Here is a 19,102-nt window from a genome sequence, read left to right on the forward strand (position 1 = left end):
TTCAGTATCAGCTCTCAGGTGACTGTCAAGGCCTCTTGGGCCTCTTGGTTCCATTGAGACGCATAATATTACGTCTTTATTTACACGTGAAATGCTCGTGTAATATAGGATAACAATGCAGATGTTATAAATAAGCATCATCAAGTGGTTATAGAGGGCGGGGTGCTAATTACTGTGAATATGATACATCTATAATCTTGATTTGGGCGGGGTGCTAATTACTGTGAATATGATACATCTATAATCTTGATTTGGGCGGGGTGCTAATTACTGTGAATATGATACATCTATAATCTTGATTTGGGCGGGGTGCTAATTACTGTGAATATGATACATCTATAATCTTGATTTGGGCAGGGTGCTAATTACTGTGAATATGATACATCTATAATCTTGATTTGGGCGGGGTGCTAATTACTGTGAATATGATACATCTATAATCTTGATTTGGGCGGGGTGCTAATTACTGTGAATATGATACATCTATAATCTTGATTTGGGCGGGGTGCTAATTACTGTGAATATGATACATCTATAATCTTGATTTGGGCGGGGTGCTAATTACTGTGAATATGATACATCTATAATCTTGATTTGGGCGGGTTGCTAATTACTGTGAATATGATACATCTATAATCTTGATTTGGGCGGGGTGCTAATTACTGTGAATATGATACATCTATAATCTTGATTTGGGCGGGGTGCTAATTACTGTGAATATGATACATCTATAATCTTGATTTGGGCGGGGTGCTAATTACTGTGAATATGATACATCTATAATCTTGATTTGGGCGGGGTGCTAATTACTGTGAATATGATACATCTATAATCTTGATTTGGGCGGGATGCTAATTACTGTGAATATGATACATCTATAATCTTGATTTGGGCGGGGTGCTAATTACTGTGAATATGATACATCTATAATCTTGATTTGGGCGGGGTGCTAATTACTGTGAATATATATATATATGATACATCTGTAATCTTGATTTGGGTGGGGTGCTAATTACTGTGAATATGATACATCTATAATCTTGATTTGGGCGGGGTGCTAATTACTGTGAATATGATACATCTATAATCTTGATTTGGGCGGGGTGCTAATTACTGTGAATATATATATATATATGATACATCTGTAATCTTGATTTGGGTGGGGTGCTAATTACTGTGAATATGATACTTCTATAATCTTGATTTGGGCGGGGCGCTAATTACTGTGAATATATATATATATATGATACATCTGTAATCTTGATTTGGGTGGGGTGCTAATTACTGTGAATATGATACATCTATAATCTTGATTTGGGCGGGGTGCTAATTACTGTGAATATGATACTTCTATAATCTTGATTTGGGCGGGGTGCTAATTACTGTGAATATGATACATCTATAATCTTGATTTGGGCGGGGTGCTAATTACTGTGAATATGATACTTCTATATTCTTGATTTGGGCGGGGTGCTAATTACTGTGAATATGATACATCTATAATCTTGATTTGGGCGGGGTGCTAATTACTGTGAATATATATATATATGATACATCTGTAATCTTGATTTGGGTGGGGTGCTAATTACTGTGAATATGATACATCTATAATCTTGATTTGGGCGGGGTGCTAATTACTGTGAATATGATACATCTATAATCTTGATTTGGGCGGGGTGCTAATTACTGTGAATATGATACATCTATAATCTTGATTTGGGCGGGGTGCTAATTACTGTGAATATGATACATCTATAATCTTGATTTGGGCGGGGTGCTAATTACTGTGAATATGATACATCTATAATCTTGATTTGGGCGGGGTGCTAATTACTCTGAATATGATACATCTACAGTGTATAATGTTGATTTGGGCAGGGTGCTAATTACTGTGAATATATATATATGATACATCTGTAATCTTGATTTGGGCGGGGTGCTAATTACTGTGAATATGATACATCTATAATCTTGATTTGGGCGGGGTGCTAATTACTGTGAATATGATACATCTATAATCTTGATTTGGGCGGGGTGCTAATTACTGTGAATATGATACTTCTATAATCTTGATTTGGGCGGGGTGCTAATTACCGTGAATATATATATATATGATACATTTGTAATCTTGATTTGGGTGGGGTGCTAATTACTGTGAATATGATACATCTATAATCTTGATTTGGGCGGGGTGCTAATTACTGTGAATATGATACATCTATAATCTTGATTTGGGCGGGGTGCTAATTACTGTGAATATGATACATCTATAATCTTGATTTGGGCGGGGTGCTAATTACTGTGAATATGATACATCTATAATCTTGATTTGGGCGGGGTGCTAATTACTGTGAATATGATACATCTATAATCTTGATTTGGGCGGGGTGCTAGTTACTGTGAATATGATACATCTATAATCTTGATTTGGGCGGGGTGCTAGTTACTGTGAATATGATACATCTATAATCTTGATTTGGGCGGGGTGCTAATTACTGTGAATATGATACATCTATAATCTTGATTTGGGCGGGGTGCTAATTACTGTGAATATGATACTTCTATAATCTTGATTTGGGCGGGGTGCTAATTACTGTGAATATGATACTTCTATAATCTTGATTTGGGCAGGGTGCTAATTACTGTGAATATGATACTTCTATAATCTTGATTTGGGCGGGGTGCTAATTACTGTGAATATGATACATCTATAATCTTGATTTGGGCGGGGTGCTAATTACTGTGAATATGATACTTCTATAATCTTGATTTGGGCGGGGTGCTAATTACTGTGAATATGATACATCTATAATCTTGATTTGGGCGGGGTGCTAATTACTGTGAATATGATACTTCTATAATTCTTGATTTGGGCGGGGTGCTAATTACTGTGAATATGATACATCTATAATCTTTATTTGGGCGGGTGCTAATTACTGTGAATATATATATATATGATACATCTGTAATCTTGATTTGGGTGGGGTGCTAATTACTGTGAATATGATACATCTATAATCTTGATTTGGGCGGGGTGCTAATTACTGTGAATATGATACTTCTATAATCTTGATTTGGGCGGGGCGCTAATTACTGTGAATATATATATATATATATGATACATCTGTAATCTTGATTTGGGTGGGGTGCTAATTACTGTGAATATGATACATCTATAATCTTGATTTGGGCGGGGTGCTAATTACTGTGAATATATATATATATATGATACATCTGTAATCTTGATTTGGGTGGGGTGCTAATTACTGTGAATATGATACTTCTATAATCTTGATTTGGGTGGGGTGCTAATTACTGTGAATATGATACATCTATAATCTTGATTTGGGCGGGGTGCTAATTACTGTGAATATGATACTTCTATAATCTTGATTTGGGCGGGTTGCTAATTACTGTGAATATATATATATATGATACATCTGTAATCTTGATTTGGGTGGGGTGCTAATTACTGTGAATATGATACATCTATAATCTTGATTTGGGCGGGGTGCTAATTACTGTGAATATGATACTTCTATAATCTTGATTTGGGCGGGGTGCTAATTACTGTGAATATGATACATCTATAATCTTGATTTGGGCAGGGTGCTAATGACTGTGAATATGATACTTCTATAATCTTCATTTCTTTGTAATCCAGATGACAGAGTGTGAGATCTTCCTGTCCCTTCTTGTCAAGTTTCTGGAGCCTGAAAAGCCTATGTGGCAAAGATGTCTGTCACTGGAAGTTCTTCATAAACTTAGTGTACAACCAGACTTAGTCAAGTGAGTCACAAACTTAGTGTACAGACTTAGTGAAGTAAGTCACAAACTTAGTGTATAATTAGACTTAGTGAAGTAAGTCACAAACTTAGTGTACAGACTTAGTCAAGTGAGTCACAAACTTAGTGTACAGACTTAGTGAAGTAAGTCACAAACTTATTGTATAATTAGACTTAGTGAAGTAAGTCACAAACTTATTGTATAATTAGACTTAGTGAAGTAAGTCACAAACTTATTGTATAATTAGACTTAGTGAAGTAAGTCACAAACTTAGTGTATAACTAGACTTAATGAAGTAAGTCAAAAACTTAGTGTATAACTAGACTTAGTAAAGTAAGTCACAAACTTAGTGTATAGCTAGACTTAGTGAAGTAAGTCACAAACTTAGTGTATAGCTAGACTTAGTGAAATAAGTCACAAACTTAGTGTATAGCTAGACTTAGAGAAGTAAGTCACAAACTTAGTGTACAGACTTAGAGAAGTAAGTCACAAACTTAGTGTACAGACTTAGTCAAGTGAGTCACAAACTTAGTGTACAGACTTAGTGAAGTAAGTCACAAACTTATTGTATAATTAGACTTAGTGAAGTAAGTCACAAACTTATTGTATAATTAGACTTAGTGAAGTAAGTCACAAACTTAGTGTATAACAAGACTTAGTGAAGTAAGTCACAAACTTAGTGTATAATTAGACTTAGTGAAGTTAGTCACAAACTTAGTGTACAGTCATACTTCTTCAAGTTAGTCACAAACTTAGTGTACAGTCATACTTAGTGAAGTAAGTCACAAACTTAGTGTACAGTCATACTTAGTCAAGTTAGTCACAAACTTAGTGTACAGTCATACTTAGTGAAGTAAGTCACAAACTTAGTGTACAGTCAGTCTTAGTGAAGAAATTCACAAACTTAATGTACAATCAGACTTAGTCAAGTAAGTCACAAACTTAGTGTACAGACTTAGTGAAGTAAGTCACAAAACTTGTATAAGTCACAAACTTAGTGTACAATCAAACTTAGTCAAGTAAGTCACAAACTTAGTGTACAGTCATACTTAGTCAAGTAAGTCACAAACTTAGTGTACAGTCATACTTCATCAAGTAAGTCACAAAGTTAGTGTACAGTCATACTTAGTCAAGTAAGTCACAAAGTTAGTGTACAGTCATACTTCGTCAAGTAAGTCACAAACTTAGTGTACAGTCATACTTCATCAAGTAAGTCACAAAGTTAGTGTACAGTCATACTTCGTCAAGTAAGTCACAAAGTTAGTGTACAGTCTTACTTCGTCAAGTAAGTCACAAAGTTAGTGTACAGTCTTAGTCAATTAAGTCACAAACTTAGTCTTCATCCTGTCTTATAGTGAGGAAAGATTTTTTTCCACAGTCAAATACAAAGAAATGTTCAAACAACTTTAGATTTTGAATAATGAAGAGAAAATGAAGTCATGAAGTTTTTTCCCTGCTCATAAATGTATAAGATATCACATAATTATCAGAATATAGCATGTTTGGCTTTTTATTTTGGTGTTCCATTATCGATTGTTATCCATTATCTCTTTGTTGTCTTTTGAAAGTCCATTATTCATTGTTTGATATGATATGTGTTAAATGCTTGCTTGGTTCCAGATCCTTTTGCCAAAGTTATGATATGAAGCAACACTCGACAAAGATATTCCGGGACATGGTTAATGGGCTGGGAGCGTTTATTCAGTCACAGTTTATGAGTCCAACCGTCAGTCAAACAACACAAGCAGGTGATTATAGAATGTCAATCTTTCCCAGAATTCTTTGTGGTCCCAAAGAGAGTCAATCAATCCCAGAATTCTTTGTGGTACCAAAGAAAGTCAATCAATCCCAGAATTCTTTGTGGTCCCATGCACCTCTGTCAACAGCTAACAGACTGGACATGTTGTAATTTTAGGTCATTATATAGATACACATTTATTATTTTTACGTCAATTGTTTATGAAACCGCAGGGGTTGAATGCAATTCATAAATCATGACTATTTACTTACATGTAACTGAAAATCTTCCACATGTGATTAAATGTGAAATGATATATATAGAAATGTATCATTTTGGGCAATATTTTTGAAGAACTTGATATTCTGGGAACTATTTACCCAGGAAAGACTTGGTGTAAAGAAAGACACCTCAGGATAGAGATTGATAGATTAACATGATCACATTTCATAATTCTTGAGTAGATACAGGTGAACAATTAATATATGTATTTTAGATGAGTTATTACAAATCCCTTCTTTCGTTGAATGTGCTATTTTTATTTGTCTTAAATTTTCTGTGCTTTCCTTTTGTTTGTGACCTTTATGATCAAACTTTTCTATAGGAGTAAAACCGCCTGACACCCAAGGGACTCCCCCAGCCATGGTAGGAGGCCTACCTGTGGGAGGGGGTGTGACCCCTCAGCCAGCCTTTATGTACCGAGGGACCTGGATACCACTAGTGATCGTTAGTGGACAGGCCAGATCCTTGTAGTAAGTATAGAGATTACAGACATCACTTGGTTCTGTCAAAGGAAAATCAACAAAGCATGTTCATAGAGTTTTACAATAATTATGTTTCAAATACAGTATAGTTGTTCAATTTTATGGTTGTAAAATTTTGTGGTTTACTGTATTGAATAAGAGGGTTTATTTTCACTGTGAATTATCTTTGTAGCCTTTTTAAAGCCTCATTCTTACAACAGGCTAAAATGTGTGAATCCATTATTTTGATATAAATTTCATGAATTTGAATTGATCTGTTAATTTATTAAAATTCAAACCCTTGTGAAGATTAGCAACTATACCGTAAAAATAATTTCATCCATTTGTAATGAAGCTGCAGAAAGTGTCCAAAAACTTTCTAGGAAAATGTTTAAGTCAAGTTGAGTGGCAAAATGAAACTGACCTACCTAGCCTGGAGATGCTGGATAAGGTGAAGAAACTCGGACTATCATTACCTGAATATTGTTGTTTTATTTACAGCCTGGAGATGCTGGATAAGGTGAAGAAACTCGGACTATCATTACCTGAATATTGTTGTTTTATTTACAGCCTGGAGATGCTGGATAAGGTGAAGAAACTCGGACTATCATTACCTGAATATTGTTGTTTTATTTACAGCCTGGAGATGCTGGATAAGGTGAAGAAACTCGGACTATCATTACCTGAATATTGTTGTTTTATTTACAGCCTGGAGATGCTGGATAAAGTGAAGAAACTCGGACTATCATTACCTGAATATTGTTGTTTTATTTACAGCCTGGAGATGCTGGATAAGGTGAAGAAACTCGGACTATCATTACCTGAATATTGTTGTTTTATTTACAGCCTGGAGATGCTGGATAAGGTGAAGAAACTCGGACTATCATTACCTGAATATTGTTGTTTTATTTACAGCCTGGAGATGTTGGATAAGATGAAGAAACTCGGACTATCATTACCTGAATATTGTTGTTTTATTTACAGCCTGGAGATGTTGGATAAGGTGAAGAAACTCGGACTATCATTACCTGAATATTGTTGTTTTATTTACAGTCTGGAGATGCTGGATAAGGTGAAGAAACTCGGACTATCATTACCTGAATATTGTTGTTTTATTTACAGTCTGGAGATGCTGGATAAGGTGAAGAAACTCGGACTATCATTACCTGAATATTGTTGTTTTATTTACAGCCTGGAGATGTTGGATAAGGTGAAGAAACTCGGATTATCATTACCTGATTATTGTTGTTTTATTTACAGCCTGGAGATGCTGGATAAAGTGGAGCCCCCGAGTATCTTGGATGGTTATGGTCTGTCACTGGCCTTTCATTGCCTGGTGGAGGTAGTCAGCAGTGTTCAGCACCTGTTACATGGAGAGACTAAGGAGGACCAGAAAGGGGAGGAGAGCAAAGCTAGTCAACAACCAGTTCTGTCAGGTACATAATGTTGGCTTAGGGTATATGTGATATACTGTGTAGGTCAAGGTCAGTCAACAACCAGTTCTGTCCGGTACATAATATTTGGTTAGGGTATAGGTAATATACTGTGTAGGTCAAGGTCAGTCAACAACCAGGTCTGTCTGGTACGTAATATTTGGTTAGGGTATAGGCAATATACTGTGTAGGTCTGATCAAGGTCAGTCAACAACCAGGTCTGTCAGGTACAAAACTTAGGGTTAGGGTATAGGTTATATACTGTGTCGGTCAAGGTCAGTCAACAACCAGTTCTGTCAGGTACACAACTTAGGGTTAGGGTATAGTTAATATACTGTGTAGGTCAAGGTCAGTCAACAACCAGGTCTGTCAGGTACACAACTTAGGGTTAGGGTATAGGTTATATACTGTGTCGGTCAAGGTCAGTCAACAACCAGTTCTGTCAGGTACACAACTTAGGGTTAGGGTATAGTTAATATACTGTGTAGGTCAAGGTCAGTCAACAACCAGGTCTGTCAGGTACACAACTTAGGGTTAGAGTATAAGTAATATACTGTGTAGGTCAAGGTCAGTCAACAACCAGGTCTGTCAGGTACACAACTTAGGGTTAGGGTATAGTTAATATACTGTGTAGGTCAAGGTCAGTCAACAACCAGGTCTGTCAGGTACACAACTTAGGGTTAGGGTATAAGTAATATACTGTGTAGGTCAAGGTCAGTCAACAACCAGGTCTGTCAGGTACACAACTTAGGGTTAGGGTATAAGTAATATACTGTGTAGGTCAAGGTCAGTTAACAACCAGTGTTCTGTCAGGTACAAAACTTATATCTGTATATTGTATTTGTCTCTGTCTCAAATTTCATGTACAGGTTCCCTATGAACTTAGTTGTGCAAATTGCATTTTGGGATTGATCGGTCAGCAAGGTGGCTGAAAGGTAGCAATCTTGGATTTTGATGATTGAAGTTTGTTTCTGCTATACATCTCAGAAAGTCCTCAAAGGATCTTTCTCAAATATCATATGTAGTATGTAGTAAAAGTTTGAAAACTAGAGAAAAGATCCCTCTTTCCGTTGTCAGACATAGATTATCTTTGGTGGGCGCCAAGATCCTTCTTGGATCTTTTGTTTAAAGACCACTTGGTTCTAAAGATAATTTTCCCTCTGTCCCTTAGGTGGTCTTTATAGACAAGTTTGACTGTACCCGATACCAAACTGAAAGTCACTGAAAGTATAACCTAGCAAGGTCACTAATTTAAATTATACTTTGGTCCTTTACCAAGTACAATAAGATCCTATTTTAAGCACAATAATTCAAGTAAGAGTTGTACATCTTTAGACATAGCAAGAAAAATTATGAATAAGGACTTCTACTGCTGTGAATGATATTATTTCTGGTGACAATAGCAGTATGTGATTGATTTGACCTGATTTACCTTCAGATGAAGAACGAGGCCTACATGAGGAGCTGATCAACTCCTCCTGGTGTGGGATGTTAGCAGCCATGTCTCTCCTTCTGGATGCTAGGTAGGTCAACACTGACTAGCGGTCCGATAACTTGTCCGTATTGTCTATCTGCAGTATCCTATAAACATGGAAATTTCGTGAGTGCTTAGTTTTGTGATTTGCAAGAGTAAACATTTCGCGTCAGTATTATTTTCACTATTTATAATTTTGGGTTTTGTGGAATTAAGTGTATTTATTATTCACCAATTTTATGTGTGGAGGAAATTTTTGCACTGAAATGGCCATCATGTAATCAGCGAATTAATTTCCTCCTCGGAGTGATTTCCACGTTTACAGTATCCAACACCGTTTTTGTTGGATTGTTCATGGGATAATCATGCAAAGTAAACGAGGCATGAAAAGAGAGCTGGCAGAGACAGAGATGTTGTACATGTGTATAGCAGCATAATAATTATTAGTGTAAAAATTTTACAAGCACTGTCATATTGATGCAAATAATTGAAAAAAGTATAAAGAGGCCATATTTTATCTTTGTGTTTTAGTACGGATGAGAGTGCCACACAGGCGATCCTGAAGTCATTACAGAGTTTTGTTAATCTGTGTGGGGTACTACACATGAATATCCCTAGAGACGCCTTTATCACAGCCTTGTGTAAGGCCTCACTACCTCCCCACTACACACTGACCATCCTCAACAGTCAGGCCAACGCACAGGCAGCTCAGAGAGGTAAGGCTCAGAGGGGTGAGGCTCAGGGAGGTAAGGCTGAAGGAGGTAAGGCTCAGAGAGATAAGGCTCAGAGAAGGAAGGCTGAGAGGGATAAGGCTCAGAGGCATAAGGCTCAGAGGGGTAAGGCTCAGAAGGGTAAGGCTCAGGGAGGTAAGGCTCAGATGGGTAAGGCTCAGAGGGGTAAGGCTCAGGGAGGTAAGGCTCAGAGAGGTAAGGCTCAGAGGGATAAGGCTCAGAAGCATAAGGCTCAGATGGGTAAGGCTCAGAAGGGTAAGGCTCAGAAGGGTAAGGCTCAGGGAGGTAAGGCTCAGATGGGTAAGGCTAAGAGGGGTAAGGCTCAGAAGGGTAAGGCTCAATGAGGTAAGGCTCAGAGGGGTAAGGCTCTGAGGGGTAAGGCTCAGAAGGGTAAGGCTCAATGAGGTAAGGCACAGAGATAAGGCTCAGAGGGGTAAGGCTCGGGGAGGTAAGGCTCATAGGGATAAGGCTCAGGGAGTTAAGGCTCATCAGAGGGGTAAGGCTCAGAGGAGTAAGGCTCAGAGGGGTAAGGCTCAGGGAGGTAAGACTCAGGGAGGTAAGGCTGAGAGAGGTAAGGCTCAGAGGGGTAAGGCTGAGAGGAGATGGGTAAGGCTAAGAGGAGAAGGGTAAGGCTGAGAGGAGACGGGTAAGGCTGAGAGGAGACAGGTAAGGCTGAGAGGAGACGTGTAAGGCTGAGAGGAGTAAGGCTCAGTGAGGTAAAGCTAAGAGAGGTAAGGCTCAGAGGGGTAAGGGTCAGAGGGGTAAGGCTCAGAGGAGTAAGGCTCAGGGAGGTAAGACTGAAGGAGGTAAGGCTCAGAGAGGTAAGGCTCAGAGAGGAAGGCTCAGAGGGATAAGGCTCAGAGGGATAAGGCTAAGGCTCAGGGGGTAAGGCTCAGAGAGGGTAAGGGTAAGGCTCAGAGCTTTACACCATTACCACCATTGAACAGTTTGTTAGCTTCTAATTTTACTTCAAGTTAAAAACATGAAATATAATTAATTGCATCCCGAAAAAAATCCGTGTTACTATATCCTATATGGAATGAAGTACTGATTGCGCATGCACCAAAGGCGAAATAAATTATTCTATATTATTGTTTGTGTTAATAAGACATATATATACACGATTAAACACCAATTATTGTTCAAATGGTGAATATCATTTATGTTCTGTCGGCGGTGGAGCATCTTTAAAAGCCATTTGACACCGTGTACGTGTGTTCCACTGACTCAGGTTCAAGGGGGTTGCGCTTGACTTTTGTCTGTAACTTAAAACTCAAAACATAGACTTTAAAGTTAAACCAACAAGAAGAAATATAACTTTACAAGAAAATGGTCCCAAATTACAATGAGACTACATGCTACATGCACATACATGTACATATAATGCATATTTAAAAAAAAAAAAACCGCCATCCTTCATACCCTATCCAAAACCCTATCATACCGCGATAAACGTGCCCCTTTCTCGCCTTATGTACGTACTGCACACCTCTATATTTCCTATTTGAAGCTTAATCCTTCAGAACACCGCACAGAAAGGGCTAGACTTATTTATTTTCTTAAAGTTCTATAATGAGTTTTACGGATGTGTACGAAATAGAATAACATGTACAGTAGTAACAATACACGCACGGCCGATAAAAAAGACGGGACACAAAACACAGAAACTAGATACAATGACCTAATATGGATGACATGTACTCGTGGACAAGATACACATGTAATAGTTCAACTAACACAGGACCATGAAACAAGATATATTTCTTATAAAACACAAATCATTTACAAGACCGCTTCATTCAGAAACCTGTCGATCTTAGTAAATTTTAAAAGTATACGCACAGACCACAGCACACTCGATAGCCTATTGACCATTATGAGACGATCTAGGGGTCTAAATAAAACAAAATCGGTAAAATTCGCATTCTACATATATATACGCAAGTGTACTATGTAGAATATAACAGGAAATTAATGAGTACTAAAATTGGCCAAATTTGCGAGCATTGTGGTGTTTTGGGGGTTCGGGGGAGACCCTGATAAAGATATTACAATTTAGAATGACTGAGATATGATTTTCACGATGTATTTTGATGATTTTGCGAGGGCTTAAGGCGAGAGATTTTGTTTTTTGGGGGTCCTAAGGTCTCCCCCGAGAAGGAAAAATATTACTAAATGTATTTACGATTGCTGAGATGAGTTTTACGATGTATTTTGATGACTTTAGAGCGTTCTTAACATGGTAATTTTTCGAATTTAAATTCCTGCAATTAAATAATGATAACTGTGAATGTCGTCATATCATTATGCAACCCTGCTCGATCTGAACTAGTCCGCTAAACCTGCCTATATTATTAGGCTTTTCCCCCCCTATATATTAGGCAAAAAAATTAATTAAAAAAGTCTAATAATATGAGCAGGTTTAGCGGACTAGATCTGAACATACCGGTTTCACACCACCGGCACATTGTTGTGTAACCCAAAATAAATATGAAAATCCCTAAAATGAAGTATGAAAAATGTGCAGAAGGACCTCTTATTTCTAATGCGCATTTTGAGAACATTTCAGTCGACGAAAATGGGGGGCAAAAAGACACAACTTATAAATTATTGATTTTTTTCCTTTTAATCTGCATGTATTTTCATGTCTCCGTATGTTTGTAACAAATGATTTTTCTATTAAAACGTAGGTCTAAAGAGGTGGGCCCCAATAATTGTCCATTTTCGCTACGATCTTATTTCGCACATAAAATTACCAGTAGATCCTATGTATATCAAAACTCCTCTGTTAATTTTATGTGTAAATTATAAATTACATACATGCACAGTCGTATTACTCTAGGGTGGACTGAATAGGAAAGAACTACTTATTCATTTGTGGTTTAACCCCTGGCACACCATAAGCCACATGACATATGTACCCGCGACATTAATGACATCATTATTTACATGTAGTGACGTCATTTCATAGGTTATGACGTCAATAATGTGTCATTATGTAGGGGATAAATCACGCTACCCAATAAGTCGAAATATAACATATTTTTCTCCGTGTGTATTTCCGTAAGTACTAAGACATGTGGCTAAAATACACATGCATGTTGACAGTTCCGCGATCGGCACACCGGCTTCCGGTAGTTGATTGTCTCAGATGACGTCACAACTCATCGGAACTCAAGGGAGGTAAGTCATAGAAAAAAATCTGTCGTCGAAAAGATGTGAAGATTGCTTTCATTAATTTTACTATTTAGAGACAAAATATAAGTAAATATCAAACTGGTATATGTTTAGATAGGCATTACAAATGTACCTAGCGTATTATCTCATTTTCCATGTCCGTTCTGTTTTTATCACCTTTAAGAAAAAGGCAAGTAAAACTAAAACAAAATTTTAAATGTTGATTTAATAAAAAGAGTTACACAGGATGAAATAGTTTTGGCTAAAACACATGAGAAAATTCATGCCCAATGTTGACGAAACGATGATATGAATATAAGATGAGATGAGAAAACGTTCAAATTTTGTTAAAAATGCCAATCTCTTTGAGATACCTGAAAATACGATTATGTCTCACGGCGTGAAACAAAGTGTACATGTCGGAGACATCATAGTACTTAGCTGCTTTATCGGCCTTTTCATTCCCCTTTATACCCACATGGCTGGGAATCCAGAGATAAATAATTTGGGTTTTAGAAGACAATCGAAATGTTCGGATCAAAAGATTTTGGATTAATGTGTTTCTAGGGTTTCTTGATTCTTAAAGCCCCGAAAATGTCTTGTCTTCTTTCTGTTCTCATTTCCAAGACTTAAGAGTGTCATTCTTTGTCTTAGCGCTCTTCATCTTTTTTTTTCATGGTTGACGGTGTCATTAAACATGGGCTGTCCTAAAGAAATTCTCTTTCAAACGGCTAGAATAACCGATAAATCTACCAAGAAAGCTAGATCGAGACGTTGCCATGGTGTCATTTTCCCCACCTTTTCCGGGTCCACCTCTAGCCCATGTTCAGACATGATACGACCAACATATCTGACACTCCGATGACAGAATGAACACAATGTTGACTAAACGATGAGTGTTGCGTTGATATGAATATAAGATGAGATAACTGAAAATACGATTACGTCTCACGGCATGGAACAAAGTGTACATGTCGGAGACATCATAGTACTTATCTCGTATGTGTTTAAAATCAATACAACGCAATAAAACATGCTCCATAGTATGAGGAGGGAGAATCACATACATGGCATGTAGAGGATCCTCTCCTCTAAATAGATAGGAATGTGTAAAATATGTGTGTCCAATTCGGAGCCGAGAGAGAACAACTTCCTCTCTGCGGTCTCTCCGACTGGACAGATTAGGATTAAGTGTAGGTTGTATTTTAAATAGTTTATTGTTTGTTTCGGTAGACCACCTTTGTTAACAATAGTGTTTAATGGCTGACTGAATGTAAGGTTTAATGTCGGTGTAAGGTAGTTTCAAATCTGTTTGTGCTAGGCGAAGAGCAGTCTTAGCTGCTTTATCGGCCTTTTCATTCCCCCTTATACCCACATGGCTGGGAATCCAGAGATAAGTAATTTGAGTTTTAGAAGACAATCGAAATGTTCGGATCAAAATATTTATGGATTAATGTGTTTCTAGGGTTTCTTGATTTCAAAGCCTGAAGAACCGAAAGAGAGTCAGAACAGATGATTGACTTTTCAATGCGGTGTTCTATGATATGGTCAAGCGCTAGACCGATAGCACAATGGAGGATGGAGGCAACATCCGGGAGTCGGATAGAGGAGCAGTGATTAGATGTACAGCATGCCGCCGCAACATCATCACCATCTTTTGAGCCGAAAGCCATAATGCACTCCCGAAAGGAGGATTTGTGTTTTTCGGGAAATGCACTGGATTTTGCCCTCCCATTTAGAAATTGATATAAGGTATTTGAATGAGCCATGGTGGTACATCCGATACGGTGTACTCGTCAATGGTGTCGAAATTTATATTTATTTCCAGCAAAAATTTTGAAATTCTGATGACAAATGTGAGCTTTTGGTTTTGTGTAAATATTTCTTGATGTTGTCGATTGAATACAAGGTTAAATGCGGGATTTTTGGAGTTGGATTTCAGTTGAGCAGCATACTGTAAGGATAATTTCTTTCGTCGATCGTCTAGAGATGGCTCATTATCGTCCACATGGAGACTCTTCACAGGTGTTGTTCGAAAAGCTCTAAGTGCGAGACGCAGTCTCTGATTCTGTATAGGGTCAAGCATCTGTAGATAGGAGCTGCGAGCCGATCCATAGACAATCGAGCCGTAGTCAAGTTTTGATCTAATAAGTGCTCGATAGATACGTAGAAGCATTTCACGGTCTGCATCCCAATCAGAATGGGAAAGAAAACGTAGAATGTTCAGCGCCTTCGAGCACTTATCCTTCAGATGTTTGATATGTGGAAAAAGGACAGTTTCGAATCAAATATTAGTCCAAGAAATTTAGTTTGTTCAACTACTGGAATTTTAATTCCATTGAGTGTGAGGTCAGGATCATTGTGTGGTTTTCGTTTTTGACAGAAGTGCATACAGAAAGTTTCTGATCTTGAAAATCTAAAGCCATTTTCGTCAGCCCAATTTTCTAATTTGCCTAAACATTGTTGTAGTTGTCGTTCTATAGTGTGTGCATGTGTTTTGATCTATAACAGATCAAGAAATCATCCACAAATAGAGACCCTTCCGAAGATTGGTCAAGACATTTAGTTATGCTGTTAATTTTTAATCCAAAAAGTGTGACAGACAGGATACCACCTTGAGGGACACCCATCTCCTGTGTTTCTGTTTCTAAATAAGTTGAACCCGTCCGAACTTTGAAATGCCTGTCAGATATAAAATTTGAAATAAACTTTGGCAAATTACCACGTATACCGATATCGTTCATTATTCCATATTGCCAAGTTGTGTCGTATGCCTTTTCAAGGTCAAAGAATACGGCCACAAGATGTTCTTTCGTGGCAAATGCTTCTCGTATAAATGTTTCTAGTCTAACTAAGTGGTCTACCGTTCTCCTGCGGTTTCAAGATTACATGAATGGAGGCTTGAAAATGATAAACACATAATGATGATTGACACTTTTATTTGCTCGCTAAAATTGAATTGGATAAGGAGACTATTCCAAACCAATGAAAAATGGCAATCTATTTAAATACTTATATTGATATTGATTTATTGGCCAGCTGTGGTAGCGAATATATTTATGTATGTATAAACAAATGTAAAAACTAGTTTTGGAGGGATGTCTTAAGATCATGGCATAGTACTTAACCAACAATAGGAAAGGATGGAGAACAATGAGTCAGTTTGGGAAATACCGCTTTGGTATAATAAAAAGATATGTATCGGCGGGAATACTATTTTTTATATATAAAAATTGGTATAAAAAGGCGTTGTTAATATATTTGATGTAATGAAAGATATATCTACAGGATCGTTTTTTTCTTTAAATGAATTCTCAAAGAAATACCAGATTGTGACAAACTTTTTGCAATATCACGGCTTTCATCAGCCATTAAAAAGGTTATTCAGGTTTTGATATGAGTAATAATAGAATTGTCTGTCCCTTTATACCATCAAAATTAAAATCATTTTTCGAGTATCCTAAAATGAAAGGCTCAAGGATATTTTACAAAAAGCCTATAAAAAATTACACAACACCATTTAGTAAACGAAAATGGAACTTGATATTTGATGATATATAAAATCCCTTTCCAGGTCACAACAAATACAAAACTTCAGTGGTTTCAGTTCCGAGTGGTTCATCATATTTCAACAACTTCTTTTTTATTCAAGATCGGTCTGGTTACCTCCCCTTTTTGTATACTATGTAACTCTGAAAGAGAAACTATTACACATATTTTATGGGAATGTATTGAGGTACAGTCATTATTACAAAGTTTTGAAACATTCTTACAGGCTTTATTAATTCCCTTTGCTGTAAATAAAAAGTCATTTCTGTTCGGGTTGATCTCTGATAATCATCCACCTATAGATATGGTTGATAATGAAATTATTATTTTTATTAAGCAATATATTTATAGGATGAGATGCTTTCATAATTCAATAGATTTAAATTCTTTAATTAATACAATAAAAGACAGACCATTATATGTTCAAAAATATATTGCTATTGGAAAGGGAAAAAAGGAAAAAATTGATACAGAGTGGAGTAAGTGGTAAAAACTTAGTGATTTCTCTTAAAGCCTGTTTCAGCGTTTCTTAATTATATATTCTGCTGACTTATTATGATTTTTTAAGGATAAATATATTAGGTAAGTATTTAAGATTGTTTTTGATAAGGCCGAATACCACAATTCTGCTAGCCTACCTTCCCCCTTTCTAAATCTGTATCTTACCTCCTTGTTATGCTTTCCTTTCTTTTCTTTCTGCTCTACTTATAAGTGCAATATACCTCTATCAATATATATATACTATACGGCTTAACTTATATCTAATTTACTATTATCACCTTACTAATAACCGCCTTCATGAGTGAAAGATAGTATGATAGAAAAGAAAATATGATTATGTATGCTCTTTTTATGTGTGAACGGAATAGTGTAATTGTTCTTGAATGATTGATATAAGATGAGAGTATGAAGTGTGATAAATGACAGTATGATCAGATATAAAGATGATGTGATGATGAATGTTGATGATGAAGATGAAGATGATGATGATATTAATGATGTTGATGATGATAAAGATGATGGTGATGATGATGATATTGATGATAAAGATGATGTTGATATGATGATGATGATATATATTATGGTTGTGATGATTGATGATGATGATGATGATGATGATGATATAAGTAAGATGTTTGAGAATGAGTGTGATAGTGATATTGAATGTGAATAAGAATGAAAGTATTTAGTTATTATGTAGTTTATTGCACATGAAAATGAAATAAAAAACAAATTATAAAAAAAACTTCATATAAAGAATAATGAAATTGAGAGGTATTGACAAATTTTCAGTCTCACCAAAGAGTATTGTTTCTAATTTAAACTCCACCACATTATTAGTTTTTAGGTCAGATATAGTCGTCATGATTCGTCCGTCGTCGTCCGTCGTGCGCCGTCCGCCGTGCGTTAACTTTTCACATTTTGAACTTCTTCCCAAGTTCTACTGGTGCGATTTGGCTGAAACTTGCATGAAATGATCCTGACATGGTCCCGACAAAGTGTTGTTATTTTTCGGGTCGATCCGAAATCGACTTCATGCTACACGGGGTCTTGTATTTATTTGTGGGTTATAATAAAAAGACAATGACATATATTTTAATTACTTATACTTCGAATTACTTAGTAATTTTGTATTAACACAAAGTTTATAACTTTAGGCATTGGGGAAAAATACAATGTTTCGTATTCTATTTCCGATAAGTGAACTAGAGCGCAACTTATGCAGGAACCCATTTTTAAACTTCATATTTGAATTGTTTTCTAACGTTATGTTGTTTCTTTTATTGGTCCATATCACACTAATAACGTATAAAAATTTATTCATTACATAAGCGGAGAAACATTTTATTTAGTAATATCAAAATAGATTGTTAGTTTTGCTAAATGCCGTTGTTCTAACATATGGGACATTAAAAGTACATGCATACTGTATCAATTGAATTACAAGTATCTTGGCCTTAAAGTGTTTTGCGAGAAATACATTGTTTAAAAATAGACAAACGATTTCGTATATCGTTATGCACCTGCCTCAGTAATATAATGTTAAAATCAAAATGAAATTTTAATTTTAATTAACATACAGACTCAAGAATGGTTATTATCTAATATATTATTAATACAGGTACATAACAATTATATGTATCGATCGATCCCTTCTGGTATTTTCTCATCAAAAAGTATCCGATTGATAATTATAACGTTTGCTTTATAAATTATTACCGGTAATTAAAAGCTAAATGATATCCGATTACTAGTACGTGTAGGCCATCACGAAATACCTTTCCTTGTGTTACGTTTGGGGCCAGGTTATTATTTGGTAATGATCTTCTTCGATTGTTCAAACTGTTAAACTAGCCCTTATTGGCTGATTGGAGAAATCATCTGAAAATCAAAATGTAAAATTTATAATGTTTGGTCAATGGAAGTGTTGAGGATCTAGATTTTTTGTTGTGACATGAGATTGTTTGTTT

The 19,102-nt window shown here is 36.4% G+C and overlaps 1 protein-coding gene across 3 annotated transcripts in view; it reads left to right on the plus strand.

Annotated features, from left to right (window-relative positions):
• The window catches only part of LOC138336414 (protein MON2 homolog), a 576,914-nt gene that overhangs the window by 21,136 nt on the left and 536,676 nt on the right, over positions 1-19,102 (plus strand). For all 3 annotated transcript variants that reach the window (XM_069285900.1, XM_069285901.1, XM_069285902.1), the window contains exons 9-14: positions 3,665-3,789; positions 5,407-5,534; positions 6,129-6,276; positions 7,528-7,703; positions 9,139-9,223; positions 9,706-9,890. In XM_069285900.1, the coding sequence (XP_069142001.1) occupies positions 3,665-3,789; positions 5,407-5,534; positions 6,129-6,276; positions 7,528-7,703; positions 9,139-9,223; positions 9,706-9,890 (847 nt within the window). The remainder of the gene's footprint in view (positions 1-3,664; positions 3,790-5,406; positions 5,535-6,128; positions 6,277-7,527; positions 7,704-9,138; positions 9,224-9,705; positions 9,891-19,102) is intronic.

The sequence above is a fragment of the Argopecten irradians genome, chromosome 12 (assembly GCF_041381155.1).
Source record: "Argopecten irradians isolate NY chromosome 12, Ai_NY, whole genome shotgun sequence".
Lineage (NCBI taxonomy): Eukaryota > Metazoa > Mollusca > Bivalvia > Pectinida > Pectinidae > Argopecten > Argopecten irradians.